General features: G+C 38.1%; 1 protein-coding gene across 1 annotated transcript in view; it reads left to right on the forward strand.

The window, feature by feature from the left end:
• The first annotated feature begins 2,355 nt into the window (after positions 1-2,355).
• LOC134804153 (alpha-1,3-mannosyl-glycoprotein 4-beta-N-acetylglucosaminyltransferase A-like) overlaps positions 2,356-17,692 on the forward strand; it is an 88,666-nt gene continuing 73,329 nt past the window's right edge. Inside the window, exons 1-2 of the mRNA XM_063777099.1 lie at positions 2,356-2,496; positions 16,149-16,261. Coding sequence (XP_063633169.1) covers positions 2,483-2,496; positions 16,149-16,261 — 127 coding nt within the window. The 5' untranslated portion in view covers positions 2,356-2,482. The remainder of the gene's footprint in view (positions 2,497-16,148; positions 16,262-17,692) is intronic.

Consider the following 17,692-nt stretch of genomic DNA (forward strand, 5'->3'; position numbering starts at 1 on the left):
GGAGGGGGGGAGGGGTCAAAAAACCTAGAAAATCGTGTGACGTAATTAATAGGTGACCCCATATTACCAAAGAGAATTTAGTATAGAGGCGTATTTAATTATCAAAGTAAATTTTGTAGTCACAGTAAATTTACTGCCATCTTACGACACAGGATTAAAACTTTTAGAACGCCTTTTAACTTTGATCTTGTGCTTTCACTGATATGTGTTTTTGTTAAATATAAAGGTGTCGCCATCTACACGAGTATCGGCCAAAGGTATGGCGCCATCGCTCGAAAAGATGCTAGTAGGTTGGTATTGTACATATGGTACTATTATTTATTTTGTGATAACATCACTTAAATTAGTTTGTGATCTAGTTTTTATGTTTATACTTATTGTATGTATAATAAAACTCTTGGATCACAACATGATATAGTACGCACAGTTTACGGCAGCGGTTCTCAATCTTTTTTTTTGACGGAATCCTTTTGGAAAGCGAAATACTTGATGGAACCCTACAATGGCGGTGGCGGAATAGTAATTTTTTCGAGGCGACTAAAGCATAGTGTTCTAAATTCTTGCGGAACCCCTGCAGGGGTGTCGCGGAACCCTAGGGTTCCGCGGAACACACTTAGAGTATGGCTTGTTTACGGTATCTTTATTATTTATTCATTTTTTACCAAAAACATGAAACAATTGGGATATTTCCTCTACTTAAAATAAATATGCTGTGCACGAAATAAAGCACCAGATAAATATGAGAAAAACATAGATAGCACTTATTTTTAAACACAATTTCTATTTAAAAAATCTGATTGAAATATAAAAAGAAGGCAAGTTGAGCGTGACGTCACTATACTAGTTTTTATATAAATTCCATATCAGCAAATTGTTTTGAAAGTTCTAATAAAGAGAATATATAGTATAGAGGGGTCCTGTCATTGTAAATTTTATAGTCACAGCAAATTTACTGCCATCTATCGACACACGACTAAAACTCAAAATGAAAACGTATAAAATTATCAAAAAATGTATATATATGGATAAATGATTTTATTACGAAGTTACATATGTCTTTGGTACTAAAAAAGAAGCTGATTACACTAGTAGCAAAGTAGCCTATTTTACCTACTAACACTGCCGTGGACAAAACTTGGAGCACAAAAAATAGATGGCGCTGTTTCTGTATCACGTACTCGTAGTCTTCCTTATAGATACCATCATGATTATATGGTTCCGTGCTAGTGACGTCACTGCTTTACCGACCGAAGTCGGTACAACAGGGAACAGACAGATGAAAAGTGTTGCCAGGTGTTTCTAAAATAAAAGGTTTCTGTATCGTCCGACAAGAAATTGTAGAGAATTATTAAAGGCGCCGCTTCCTACGTAACTGTCACATTTTTGACGTAATATGCTTAAACAACAACAATTTAGTACTTTTTTAGTTCCATTTTGTTTATTTTCTACTATTTTATGTCGCTCTATATCTAATACCTTTAAACGAGCAATTCTTGTATATTTATTTATATATGTACTTATGTATATATTTCGGGGATCTCAGAAACGGCTCTAACGATAACGATTTCGATGAAATTTGCTATAGCAGGAGGAGGAGGAGGCTTTCGGGGGCGAAAAATCGATCTAGCTAGGTCTTATCTTTGGGAAAACGCGCATTTTTGAGTTTTTATGTTTTCCGAGCAAAGCTCAGTCTCCCAGATATTGTTTATAATGTAGGTAACTTAAGCATATAAAAGCATATAAAAGTGTGCCTTAAATAAATTATATTAACGGATTACTTAATCTATTCTTTGTTTATTATTTGTTTGACAGGCGATGTAATCGAGACTATTTGTTTTCGAATCTATTTTAAGATATTTGTGGGGACTTGAATATACTTAAATATTTTTATTTTCTTTCTACAGTTAACACACTTTTTACTAGAATTTATTTCATTTGCCCTGTTAGTATGTATGTAGGCAGCGGTTTTAATAGCACAGACAAGTACAGAAAGAAAAGTAGCCAGCTATAAAAGATTTATACCGTTTTTTCAATAACTGATTCCCAAAGCTATCTAAATATCATACATTTTCGGTAAGTCTGTATATTTATTTACATGAATGAAAGTTAAGTACTTAACTAATTCAGTGACTTCGAAATGTTACTCAATGGAAGGCCTAGGTACTAAATGTAAAGAGGCAAGGGAAGCCTTATATTAATAACAATGTATTTTCTAAATATTATAGAATATTCTCACGACAGGTTTTTAGTTAAAAGCGGATATCAAATTTTACAATATCACCCAAATATAAAAAAATAAAGAGTATTTCCATGCACACTCTGGCAACACTTGCAGACACGGCAGTACATCGCTCTACGCATTGCGGATCGCTCGCGTACCGCAGTGCCTTATTCACAATGTTTACAAAACGCATAGTGATATAATTCCAAGCCCAGTGGGAAAACATTCACTTAAAAAAGAGGGAAAATCATGTGAAAATAAATGTTGTCGTTAAGGTACGTTTTTAATTTAGCTTAAGGATTTAATCTGTCTATTATCTTTGAAGGCACGGCGAAATATATGCACGTAAATTTGGTAAATGCTAAATTTTAGGAGGGTTTTATGCAATATTAATATTAACCAAGAATTAGGTACTTGGGTCAAAACTATTTTCGTTGTCTTGTTTTATGTCGCCGAAAAATGTGTCGGAATGGAGCTTAATGTATGAGATAAAATTTAGTATTTAATTTTTCTAGTGTAAAATAGCTAGAAAGATATACAATACCAACCGCTTTTTTTATAGTAAACACAATCAAAACGGTGACAGAGTGGTGAGAAACAAGACAGCTAATAGAATTTCGGCCCACTTAAGAAATCCTGTTAAAAAAAATTAAATGTTTTCTGTCTCTCTACGATATGTTTATTATTTTACTATGATCTATTGCAATCAATACATCATAGTAAAATAATAAATAATAGCAACCTATTGTATTTTAATTTTAAGTGCTCGAACTTGTAATAAATTAGTGTCTATTTTGGTCGCCTCGCTTCCTTGCGACCTTGGGTTTCGCAATAATTATCATCGTATCGTCTTAGAGCTATGTCATGGTCAGTTATATGTATACGGAGTTGTAAATATTAGTACTAAGTAGGTGTATGTTTCGTTTAGTATGTCTCTACGTGTATGGAATATTTTTTGGATACTAAAATGCCAAAATTACAGGAGAGTTTTATGCAATATTAATATTAATCAAGAATTAGACACTTAAGAAATGATCTTGAGAAAATTTTATCAGACGTCAGCGAATAAGTTAGTTTGATAGACTACTACTACACTACTACTAGATGGAGATACTTTTTGACATTTTACAAATTTAACACAAATCAGTGAAAAAGTAAGGATCAAAGTCAAATGGCGTTATAAAAGTAAGTACTAATCATTTGTGTCGAAAGATGGCAGTAAATGTCTTCTTTGATACTGCTAAGGGCCGGTACATACAGACTGCACGCCGACTGCACGACAACTGCATTGTCGGTTGTCGGCCGAGGTTGTCGGCGTGCAGTTCCCATACAAGTTGCAGTCGGGTTGCAGTCCGTCTATATCGACCCTAAGGGGTCATCCATTAATTACGTCACACGTTTAGGGGAAGGGAGGGGGTCAAGAAAATGTGACATATTGTGACATGGGGGAGGGGGGAGACACAAACTTTGTGACGTCACTTTAACTTCATCAGTAACCGAAAATTTTTTTTAAATTATTTTATTCGCTGTACATTTAAATAACAAGTTTTTAAAACGATAATCGTTTTTATTCTTTTAATTTTCTTTCCTAAGCAGTTTTGGGTTATAAAATTACTAATATTTATATCATCAAAAATATTTTGATAAAATATTAATAATACTTAGGTACTTACTTAATTCGATTTGGCGATTTCGTAGAAAAAATGTGACGTCACACTAGGGGGGAGGGGTTTGCCAAATGTGACCAAATGTGACAAGGGGGGGGAGGGGTCAAAAAACCTAGAAATTCGTGTGACGTAATTAATGGATGACCCCTAAAGCCGACCACTGACTAACAGTCCGCCGGACGATATCGGCCGGTCAGTTGTTCGGAACTGTCAAAATTGTTCTAACTGACAGGCCGATATCGTCCGGCGGCCTGTTAGTCAGTGGTGGGCTTAAGGCAGTCGTGGTACTAACTCGGCCTCGGCTACTTGACTCGGTATTTGTTTGAAATTTCCACAGACGTTAAGTAACCTGAGTCTCGTGTAATTTCCTCGTAGTCAATACTGATCTTAGAGGATATAACCAACGGAGACGCCATGCCTAAAATTTTCGGTACAAAATAGTCTGCCGTTTTTTGCGGGGGAGGGGCACATCAAATGTATAGGTACGTCATGTCAGATAAACGTCAGTCCATACATATGGTTGACATGTGGTTGACCATTGGCCGCCTTTTTCGACAGAGGGGAACGCCTGTTAATGGCGGCTCCATTGTTAATTACTCCGAGATACTGATGCATTTAGCGACGGATGTTACAGAATCCCTAGTGTATTTTACATTCGATAGCGTTACGTGCGTTCGCGTTTGTGTCTCATTTTGTATGGGATTCTGAACAGCGCGCCAAGCGGGACATTTTGGACTTTTCTTTATTCGGACGGACTTACATGATTTCGGGCCGGGTTACTACTTTAACCGTTTATCTTCATACAAAATTGGTAAGAGAAAATCGAGCAGTTGATTATTTATTTATTTAGAAATATTTAATTGATATACGTTTGAAAAGGCACATATTAAGTAAATACAAAATATCGTGTTTACTCTTGCTGTATACATATACGCTAGCGAATGTTATTTTATATTTGTACCTAATATTTGTTTAAAATGTTTTTGTGTGTAGCGTCATACAAAACTAATGAATCAATTTTAGCAAAATCAATGCATCAATCAGGTTTAATGACGAGGCATAGCCTACATTTTGGGTGACTTAAAAAAGAGCTGTTTACAAAAAACATAACCAGGTATATGTATAAGCTATTCATAAGATTTCTTTTCTAATAATGAAATAATTCTTCGCACACATTCGGGGTTTTGTATGTTTATTTTATAAGTACTCTCGCTATCAACAATTTCGGTTATATTATATTGGTCCTTTATTACGAACATAATATAATTATGTACCTCGATCTAACATACAACTGTTTCAGTAAACCTACCATTTTAAATCATTTTTTTCCTTTCTACCTAAAGCAGTGGTGGGCAAACTTTCTTCATGGGGGGCCAGAAAGTTTAGGAAATTTAAGTGGAGGTCCAGAATTGTAGCCAATTTTTTATTTTTATTTGTGATAATCGTGAGCCAATGCCATATAGCCCACATACTAATTATTTCATAGGACCGGCGGCGGGCCGGATAAAATCCATTCGCGGGCCACAGATGGCCCGCGGGCCGTACTTTGCCCACCACTGACCTAAAGTATGTACGATACATCAACAAACTAAAAAACAATGTAGGTATTTCCTTTACGAGTTTTGCCATATAATACCTAAGTTATTTATGCACTATCTTATCTACATATAATGTATAATAATATAACTAAATACGTACATTGAGAACAATAGCCCATTCATAACGTGAAAACACGACTAGGTACATCTGTACATTAGCTATTTGATATGAACATTAATTTAATTGTATCACATATCATAATGCCATATGGTTTCATTTATCTCACACGACATGACATAGTGGTTATCTGTTCGGCGGTGGTAGGACGTGACGTTGTGTATATGTCGGCGACCGATCGTAAGATCAGGCATATCGTGAAATTCCTAGGCATATCGTGAAACGTGAAAATCTTTGACTCGTTCCCTGAGTCGACGGAGCCCCGCTACGCGGCGCTCCTATTTCTGGGCAGTTTGCCCTTCGGGCATCTGAAGCAACCTAACGAACCTATCCTACCTATATATTGGTTTGATGTGACTATCGTCAAAACATTACACAGGAACATTACGATCTGCCTGATCGTACGATCGGCCTACGACATATAAGTAATTTCAGTGTGGCTACCACTAGTTTGGCACTGACATCAACGCTAACGTGAACGTAACTTACTTTCTATGCATCTAGCTCGTACGGACATATTAGTGCGAGCAAGATGTATAGAAAGTAAGTTACGCACACGCTAGCGTTTATGTCAATGTCAAACTGGTGGTAGAGCTACTGTACTTATATAGGGGGCGTGGTATAAAACGTGAACAATGCTCATGATTGCCCTGGGTAAACATCTATAAATAGCAGACCTCATTCTTTGTGTATACACACTATATACAGAGTGACCAGGGCACAGTGGACGCCATACAGATGTATAACTAGATGTGTAGTGCATAATTATTTTCCATCGTATTTTCACGGACACGTACGAACGTGTCTTGCTACTTCAGTCAGTCTCGTTACAAAAGTACTGTACGGTTACCATCAGTTTGTCACTGACATAAACGCCGTCGAGAACGTAATTTACTTTCTATACATCCCGTTTGCACTAATATGCGAGTGCGAGCGAGATGTATAGAAAGTAAATTACGTTCTCGACGGCGTTTATATCAGTGATAAACTGATGGTAACCGTACTGAGGTTGACTCGAAATACGATGGAAAACAATTATGCACTACATCTGTTCTTGCGGTTAGACATGAGAACTTTCTGTTTTTCGACGTAAACTTTTTATTGACTTCACAAAAATCTTTGAAATTTTAAAATCTATGGGAATGTTATCAGGACCATTTTCTCCAAATTTCACGATTATTAATTGTCAGCAACATAAAAAGTTATCTTGGAAAAACAGAAAATTAACTTTTTGTATTTATAATAAATAAAAAAGAAATCGATAAGTTCCCTAATACATGATATTACCGATTTTTAGAAGGTATTTTCATATTTTTAGCTTTTGTGCAAAATTTGCTAGAAATTTTTAAAGTGCATTGTAGACCTATTACGTTCGTGATTTTAACCTATCGAGAGATAGACAAAATCTCAGGATTCGAATCGAGAGAGTACCTCGAGAAAGGCCTCAAGATTGCTAACTAAGCAGGCGTATTGTGATCTAAAAGCACTACGACTTTTCAAAAACTGCCCAAGTAGCACAGATTAGCTGTATAGCAGCCGCATAATGAAGTACGAATACGCTTGAAGCTGGAATATAAAAGCTGCGTAAGAGCTGTATAAGCGTCTTTTCAGCTTTTATAACTCTTAAATGGGCACAAATTAAGCAGCCTTAAGTTCACATAGCTACTTAAGAGCGTTGTAGCAGCAATTTAACGGAATTATAAGGGGTAACAGCAGTTATAAGAGGTGTATATTGACTGGGTAAGAGACCACCAGTTACCCTTTATTCAGCTAATATGTCACATGTGCGCCCTAATACCGGGAAAGATTGACGTTGGGCTGAATAAAAGATAATTTATAACATATTTTACACCTCTGATTTTATTGACATTATATATATACATTATCTAAGAAAATTTCAGTGCGCCACGAAAATAATCAGTATTTATTTAAATTAATGATATAAATAAGCTATGTGTAAAAACTATTTCAGTGGTTTGGACAGAATTATGAGATAAAAAGTTAATAATACGTGATAGGAAGTACTAAACTAATGATTTAGGTTAAGAACTCAGGCACAAAACCTTATTGTTACCCTTAAAAGTTGGAAAAGCAATTTCAATTTTGTAGGTTATATACAATAAAATGGCGGTCAATGTTAAAAAGCAACGTGAACCGTTAAAATTCTTATATGTTATATATACGACTGTTATATATCTGATAAAGATACTTAAGTGAACCACTATAAAGTCCAAGTCGTTATTTCGATACACTAGTGAACCTCTAAACAGTTATAAGGCATCTTGTGAACGTTTTAACAGCCGCTATGCAGACAGTCCCAATGGTAGTATAATAGGCTGCTTATCGGTAAACATGTTCAGCGCTCAGCCGTATTATGCGCCACATGTGTTCGATTATACGTCTATTGGTTTCATAATAGTTCACTCGTTCTCCCTTATAATAAGTCAGCGCAATAAAAGCTGCTTTAGCGGTAAACATGTTCAGCGATAAGCTGTATTATGCGCCCCATGTGTTCCATTATACGTCTATTGGCTTCATAATAGTTCATTCGTGCTCCTCAAAAAGTCAGAATAATAAAAGCTGCTTAGCGGTAAACATGTTCAGCGATAAGCTGTATTATGCACCACGTGTGTTCCATTATACGTCTATTGGCTTCATAACAGTTCATTCGTGCTTCCTTAAAAAGTCAGCGTAATAAAAGCTGCTTAGCGGTAAACACGTTCAGCGATAAGCTGTATTATGCGCCACATGTGTTCCAATACGTCTATTGGCTTCATATTAGTTCACTCGTGCTGCCTTAAAAGTCAGTGTAATAAAAGCTGCTTAGCGGTAAACATTTTAAGCGACAAGCTGTATTATGTGCCACATGTGTTCCATTATACGTCTATTAGCTTCATAATAGTTCACTTGTGCTCCCTTAATAAGTCAACGTACCTCCTTATACAGCACATGGCGTAATTTTATCCACTAAACAGACCTTATAACGGTTAAAGCATTTGATAACCCTTAAAGCTGTATAGGGTCGTAGCAAATATACCTTCTTTGCGTATTAATGGTAGTTTTCAGAGCCGTAATGCAGCTTTTAATCAGCCCTAAGCTATATAAATATCACTGAGATCTATTATACAGCTGTAGGACCACGAGTGTGCTCTTATAAGTGTCTTAATACGCACAGAGCGTTAGATATAACTAAAAGTGAGTAGTTATAGAGCTATCTGTGCTACTTGAGTGCGCTCTCTGAACCTACTGCACCTTAGCCTACTTCCGAAAATACTTATTTTATCAAAAAATGGTTGTTGGAGACCCGTATTCGTTTTGAAAGACCTATCCAACGATACCCCTACACCCTACATCATTGGAAAAAGGCAAAAAAAATACGAAATAAAGCATTTTGTATGGGAGGTACCCTAAAAAATTGTTTTCTTGTACTTTTTATTTTACCGTTCTGTTGCCATACATGATGTATGTATCCATCAGTGGCGGAGCGTCCATAGAACTCGATTCCCATCGGCTTGTCTGATATTCAGGCTATTGGGCCATTTTCTTTAACCTTATGAAGAAAAGCAAGGCACAAGCAAACAATCTAGACGCGCCGCCACTGGTATCCATGCAAAATTGCAGCTTTCTAGCACTAACGGACAGACAGTACCCTATAACCCTTCCCGTAGTCAAGTAATAATAACCCATTGGATAGAAAATGTCTTTCACCTGTGTGACCTTAACAACCCATCCGCGAACATCACAAGAAACCTCATAATAGTGGGAAAAAACCGCTTCCACTCGAGTATACACCGTATTTATAAGAGACTAGAGTTGTATTTAGTTACCGCGGAGCGTCGATCTAATGTTCTAATTTAGTTGACACTGTTCCCTAGAGATCTAATACGATTAGGCGATCTTAGAACCTAGGTCAGGCCTAGAATCTAGATCACATAGATTTTCTTTAATCAATCCAGTTTTTGTATGATTCATTTAACGTGTTATTTTTAGTGTCCGACCGAAGGTTCGGTTTCGGTTTCGGTTTCGGCCAGTTTCGGCCAAAAAATCATGTTTCGGCTGTAGTTTCGGTTTCGGCCAAAAAACGGCCGAACCTTTCGGCCGGGCCGAAACTTACGAAATGGTACTTCGGACAAAGACCAAAAGTTCGGGAATAAGTAGGACAACAATATTTATTTATTTATTTATTTATTTATTTAAACCTTACGTAACGTAATATTAATACATATCTACATATACTGATTCATGTATAGGTACAGAAATTAATTGGTTTATTATAAAACACAATTCCACTAATGAGAGCGCCACTGGACGGTCGACGCAGTCTTAAGAGGCTGTCAATACCTATAACGCGCGCACTGTCTAATTGTATCGGAGTGAATGAGATAACACTGTCGCACGTAGCCGTTGGCCGAGTATCAGCTCGGCCCGAGTCGAACGATGTCTTTTTCGCTCTTATTCAGTCATTTTTCTATCTACCTCTAATGGCAAATTTTATGCGAGGCTAAAGGCTACGCTCAATTAGGACCGCAAAGTTGATTTTATCAATAGTTAATATTTTGCGAAGCTGAACAGCTGACTATTGATTGAAACGAAGAAAAAACCCTTAAAAGTGTCCCCAGTACAGTTTTTCATACGAATGCTCGACCTTAGCCTCACTTTTTACCTCAATTTACCATTGGTTTGAGTTCCACATGTCCTCTACTTCAGCTTAGCCTTTGGCCTCGCTGCGCAATGCTCGGCCTGCGGTCTCGCTTTTTTTAATACAATGGACATTGGTTGGAGTCTGTGCTTAACTACTTATCCTGAAGCCTGAAGCACGGCTTTGACTTCGCATGAAAGTGCGCCTCACTGGGGCACTTCGGACCTTTAAGCCCAGGTGTAGATCGGTACCCGATCGATATGCGATATTGTTAACAAAAAAATTCGCGCTCGCTGCACTCGCGTTTTTGGTTGACCCTGTATCTACATGTTAGCTTGACTGGTGAATAAATAGAGTTAGACCAAGAAAATTCTGCAATGATTTTGATAGCATACGCAATGCTACTAGTGCAAATATTATTTATACGTCATAATTTCATAGAAGTTTTGACGTTCAAAGTAACACTTGCACTGCATGTGTTATCAAAATCGTTGCAGAATTATCTTGGTCTAACTATAGTAATTTTCTTAAAAAACTGCTAGTAACATCAATTTCAAGGACATTGGATGTTGACAGCCCTATAACATGTGTGTAAAAGAGGTTTTATGACATTTTTTCAACGATATTAACAAGTCTACAAAAGTTTCGGTTTCGGTTTCGGTTTCGGCCGAAACTAGAGCCAAAGCCGAACATTCGGTTTCGGTTTCGGTTTCGGCAAAAAAACATGTTTCGGTCGGACACTAGTTATTTTATTTTGTGGGACATTTTTGTATGGAATATTAGTACCTATTTTAACGCGTCGCAGACGAATGAATATACATAAATGTTGTGGTTTTTTTTTCATGTCCACGAGGAAAGAACATTTTAAATTATTTTTCCTTATGATATTTAGTATATTTTCCTTTAATAGCCTATTACTTTATGGCTCTAATTATGAGTCTCTAAAAATATGCTCCTACTCTGATGAATAGGAGCATTTTTTGTCGTTTGTTCATTCTTCGCGGGATTTTATAAAATTACCAACATTTTTTTATACCTACATGTTGAGTATGAACTTTGTATGTAACGAATAGTATTTAATCTGAAATAAATTAAATATTATCAATTATCATTTATCATTCATTATCAACTGAAATAACCCAAGATAAGGTAACCTATATTAAGTTAAGTAAATGTTTTTGGAACTGCCCCCCCCCCTGCGGTCTTTTCACTCTGAAATATTGATTAAATTTTAGCTTCTTTGATTCAATATCGATGAGGCAAAACACAACAGAAGATTTTATGGTCGAAAATGAAACCAACAATCCGTCCTTAGGACTGAACTACGCCAGCAGCATGTCTAGAGTTAAACCAAGAAAAGTCTGCAGAGATTTTGACAGCACACGCACTGCAGGTGTTATTTTAAACGCCAAACTTCTATGAAATTATGATGCATAAAAGTGCTGGCATTCAGGGCATAAAATTCCATAAAAAAAAATTAGACACAATTCTAGGGAGTGACAGGGCAAGCTATTCAAAACTCCTTAAGCGCTGAAAGCGACACTGAAGAAGGGTCTGGCTGGAAATACCATCGACAAGGATGAGATGAATATCTCGCGATGACGGATCCTTGACACCAATGTCATTTTAAAAGTTATTTTTGTTTGTTTTTTTTTATTTCTTTATTTTTGATTTGTGTTTTTCTTATTATGTCAATCACCTTGTAAGTCATGTTTTACATACTAGTTACTGTTATAATGTTATAAATACTAGTTAACAACACCCATTTACAACCAGCCGCTGTGTCGCTCGATGATTATATTCATTGCCCTCCTTGCCCGGCCTCAAAACTTAAAAGGTTGCTGAGGTCCATACATCCACCTAGGCAAGTATTATACCCATCTTCAGCCAACTATATCTCATCCCTAATCAGCACCAGCATCGATCAATCACACCAATCTTTCAGACAAACAAATTAAGCTCTTTAAAAAACCTGTGCCCATTATTAAAGTATCCCACGAGGTGCAAGATGTAGGTACCGTTTAGAACCATCTAACAAAGTCCTTTGACAACTGCGTCAATGAAAATTCAGTATCTAGCATTAAACTATTATTACTAACGTCAAAGACATATGTAACTTCGTATAAGATGAATAAAGTATAAGGAAAAAACGTGCCTCGGAATTCAAGGAAAGTCATTCTCGGATAGATGGCGCACACACCTTTGGCCTATGCTCGGCTAGATGGCGTGACGACACCGTTTCATATTTAACAATTTTAACACATAGATATCAGTGAATGAACATGGGTCAAAATGATATAAAAATAATAAAATCATTTATCCATATATATGCATTTTTTTGATAATTTTATACGTTTTCTTTTTGCGTTTTAGTCGTGTGTCGATAGATGGCAGTAAATTTACTGTGACTACAAAATTTGCTATGACAGGACCCCTCTATACTATCTATTCTCTTTACTAACGTATAGAAGCGGCACAGAGAACCAGTATTTTGCGCCATGAGTTGCTGTCGTTTTGGCGCGGAGCCATTGAAGCGGAGAATCTCGCGAATTAAACGCGTAAGCGCCATGGATTTTACGGCGCTTACGAAGTTTTAGTCGCGTGGTGCAGGTTGTGATTGCGACAATTTCATTGTTTGGTGTGGCGTCTCTATAGTAATAATAATACTTGTGGCGAGCTGTTGGAGAGTAACGACCCCACGGACCCGAGTGCTCCCGAGAGTCGGCCAGGGTCTCCGTCTCCGGCGTGTCTTCGTCGGTCGGAGTCGACCCTAAGGGGACCCGCAGGACTCTCAGCTCTGGCTTGCCTTCATTGGCCGTCCAGAGAGGAGTCGCTAGAGCTATATATATGCTCCAGGGGTGGAAGTGAAAGATGCATAAGACGCGAGTTGGCACAGTGGCTGGTAACAGCCACTGGGTAGAAAGCGGCGCACACCTCTCGACACCCCTGAGCCGCTCACAGTTGTGACTGTACACAACGGCAAACCCTGTCCTTGATAAAATATCTATTATTCTGATTGATAAATATCAGCAACCCTTGCTATCCTTAGCATACATTTTTCAGGGAATAAACTAATTTTAAATTGAATGAGGTTTGCTCACGTAAAACATTGATTAACTGTACCTATATAAATAACGAACAATAATATTCGTGATGGTAGTTATTAACTTGTTAGTGATTATTTATTGCCCTCAAAATCATGAAAAAATCACTTCCCAAACGATTTGTACAGGGATTAAGTCAATTATTAAAGATTTGTATTGATATATCTTTATTTTAACCACCTATTTAACCTGGTATATGTTGGTGTCAACCGTAAATCGTTTAGGAGTTACTATTGGCGGAAGAAAAACATCAAGGTGGAGTTACTCTTGTAATGATTTAGCTCAAATTCATAATCATGGTTCCATCCAATAATTTGGTACATTACAGTGTTGTTATGGTTTAAAACTAGTTAAGGCAAAGCTTTGTACTAAAGGCGAATTTAGGGTGCGTATTTTACCAACCCGACTTAAATATTCTAAAACTTACTCAATATTATAAAAACAAGCGTAGTCATTTGGTTGGTGTTATACTACGAATAATAAAAAATCTCTTCATAACATTTCTAAAATAATTACGTATTTAATTACAAATTTCTTGTTAAAAACCTTAAGATCGTAAAACTTTAACCTTTTTCACCACACCGGCTCGGAAAGGCTCTCTTTATACTTCAAAACTTGATGAGAAAGTTGCACTTTATCCACATGCAAGAATGGAAAATTAATCTGATGCAAATATAAGTGGTTTTCATGCGGTTCGTGACTTAGGGTTCCGTACCTCACACCGATGTTGCTCCTGGTCGTCTTCGCGACGGCAGTTTCAGGGGCCCATCTAGTCAGCGGCAAGTCACCACCTGCCTCGATAACGAGTTAAAACATTGTTATGGCAGGTGTCCGACCTCTCTACAATAGCCCAGTCTCATTGTCCACCCAAATTACAAAAAAGAAGAAATTCAAGCCGACAGTTAAAATAAAAAACCAGACATTCACATACAAAAAAGAAATAAAATATCTAGGAGTCATCTTCGATAAGAGCCTCAAAATGAACCCACACACAGACAAAGTAGTCAAGAAACTAAAACAGGTAAGAGGTGCCCTGGGATCCATCATCGGCTTCCACGCCAAGACAGATCTTGAGGTCAAACTAGCCGTAATTCAAGCCTGTATCCTTCCCATCATGGACTATGGAGTGGTACAGTTATTATCCAGATACAGTAATTCAAACCTCCAAAAAATCGAGAGGCAATATAGAATGGCGCTGAAGAGTGCAGGTCAATTCCCTAGACGTCTACCCACAGAGACGCTCTGGGAAATGACAGATCTAGAAGCATGGCACCTCCGAGCCGCCGACCTGAATTACAAAATGCTGGCCAAGATCGCATCGCTGGGAATAGAAGACCTGAACACACCTGGGGACGCTTACCTGGCGCACGGAGAATTTAACCCACTACTAAAAAACAAAAGAATCGGTGAAATAGAGTATACTACTAATAAAGACATGAGACGTTGGCCTCCCGGGGCGGCGGCTCCTCGTCCTCTTAGAATAAAATAAAATATAAAAGTGTAACATATGAAACACAAAATACTGACATCTTCAACTCATCACTTGTGACATGACACCTTCAGCTTACACAGATCTTTTTAGACACAAGTTAGCTGACACAATCCTGCGGGAACTGAAAGATGTAAACACTAACAGGCAATAAACGATTTCTGATTCTGATTCTGATTCTGATTCTGATTCTGATTCTGTCCACCCAAACTTCAATCTATAGACCGGTATAATACTGTTCACTCTTTCTACAAACTGCTGAGACCGGTTCATGGGTGTCTATTGTTGCACCCGTGAACGGGTTCCAGCAGGCGTTCTACATGACATTAAAGCTCTCCAAGGGGCCTCTACGTGTTGGATCTATATCCCTACCAAAAGACCGGGATTTATAGGCCCGTGAAATCCAAAACGGAGTACAAATAATACTTATAATAACTCAGTGGTATCAAGCTGGGAATACCTCTTATCATTCTAAACGTAAAACCTAACGTAACGAAAACGTACGAGAGCAAATCTATGACCTCCAAAATTTTATAAAACTGCGACAGGCAGCACAACATAGAAACAGACTATTTAACCATAACACTCACCATTTCAAACCCATCCAGATCGAATCAAAAATAAACGATGGAGACCTTAAAGGCGCTGCCCAACTTCTTTATCTTTGCTCCAGACTCCTCAGAGACTGACTGATTTACAAAGTAAACATGCGCGGCCGCTGTACCTAACTTTCCCGATCGTCATTACCTAGCCTTACCATGCCTACACTATAATCAAATGCTCGGACGACGCAGTCCAAATAGCCATTGCGTCATTTAAAAACGCATTTAACTAATTTGCAAGACCGAAGTGATCCCATAAGTGTTCCGTGAACAAAGTTTTGTACGGAACACTAAAAATGGCTCTGCAGGCAGATTAAATGGATTGACGCCACAACATTTAAAACATATGATGAATTTCCAGTACGAGTAGTTATTAATATCGGTTAACTAAAAAGGTTAAATGACACTTATTACGAAAATACTAATTGGAATCACACCTATGCAGCGTGACGTCATTTTTCCGTCAACGGCATGACATGAATGTAAAAGATGACTAACGCTAGACCGGGCCGGGGCCGTTCCGGAGCTTCCGGTGCTTCGTTTTCTATAGAAAGCACCACGTGATCACCGGTTAGGCGTCATGGAAAATGACATTTCGGACGCCTCGCCCCGGTCTAACAAGAGTTATCTTTTTAAATCTTCTGTTTTATTGCTTTTCACTCTAAAGCCGCTGTACACACAGTACACACTAGACTACTGTTTGTCCTCAGGCGCAGACTGAAGCACATGGTGCCGGCGCGGTGCTCGGGCGTGCGCCGGCGCACCCTGCTCGCGCTGTTGGCGCTGGCCGCGCTGGCGCTGCTGGCGCTGTGCTCTGGAGGCAGTAAGTACCTACAAACCTGAAATCTATTAAGCGCCACTTGCACCTTCCCACTAACCCAGGGTTAAACCTGGACTTACCATGGTTCCCAGTTCTATTTGACTGTTTAACCGGTTAACCCCGGGTTAGGGGGATGGTGCAAGTGGCGCTTAGTAGAATAATGCTTAGGCCTACTGTCCACGGAGCGGCAACGTCGCGTCAGCCGCTCCGTGGACAGAGTTGTGTGGTTTTGTATGTAGGCTGCAAGCAAGCGTACACCAAGCGTACAATGACGAATACGCGTCTATGCAGCTACGCTTCCGTGGACAGTAGGCCTTAGGTCGCGGACTGGACGCAAGCGGTGCGCGGCGCGGCGCCGGGGAGCGGCAAATCAGGGCCGTTATTATGACTCAGCCGTCTGGTTAAATTAGCCAGCTAATTAATCGCCTAGGCGGCATCCAATTTGATGCCTACACCGATAGTTAATTGAACTAGTTCAATTCTAGAATTAGTAAACGTTTAAAAACATGGCGTGTTGAAAGTCAGCGCTTTGAAAACGACTGGTTCACTCAGCCAAGTGATTTGAAAGTAGGTAACCTAAAAAACCTAAGTAAATGAAATAATATAAAATAAAAATAAATAAATACATACTCTAACCTAACCGAACATCATTAAATTCATCAATGTCCAATGTAACTAAAACACTACCTACTTGTGCAAGTTGTGCACTAGCTGCACCGATCCCGAAGATCACGGGAGCACACAATCACGAATTCACATAAAACACATAAAACACACTTACACACATGTCTTTATAGACCGACAAGAAGTTGTACAAATTAAAAAGTGACAACATCGTAGTGCGGGGCGTTTTCTTAAATTGATTTGAAAGGGACGACACTACGATGTTGCCACTTTTAATTTCTACAATTTCTTGTCGGTCTATAATTAGGCACGATTTACACCTAGGTAAGTATCTAGGTACTCGAAATGGTCAATTAGTCGTTAAAGATATTTTCACTTCTCATGCTCAAAAAGTGCACCTTTATGTCGTGCGTAGACGACATAAAATCGCATTTTATGCTCAAGAGCATAAAAGTAAAATTATCTTCTAAGACTAAGGTAATCGGTCTCAACAGCCAAACAGTTAATAGTACATTATTGTCGAGGCTCGGAAGTAGGTACTTGCAGGCTGAGGATTCGTTTTAAACGGACGACCTTGGGAGTCCGTTTAATTGAATCCGAAGCCAGCAAGTAGCCTTCCAGCCGAGTCATATATAGTGCTTTTCTCAAAAATGGTGCAAGAAATATAAATATCATAGAAATATTTTACAAAAGCAACGTTCTTACGTATATATTTTCACAGAAAAAAGTAGAAACAATTGAAAAAATTAGCTTTGCCGCCTTTTTATTTTTTTAATAAAAAAAATAGAAGTGTATTTTTCTGCCGAAAAT

The sequence above is a fragment of the Cydia splendana genome, chromosome Z (assembly GCF_910591565.1).
Source record: "Cydia splendana chromosome Z, ilCydSple1.2, whole genome shotgun sequence".
NCBI lineage: Eukaryota > Metazoa > Arthropoda > Insecta > Lepidoptera > Tortricidae > Cydia > Cydia splendana.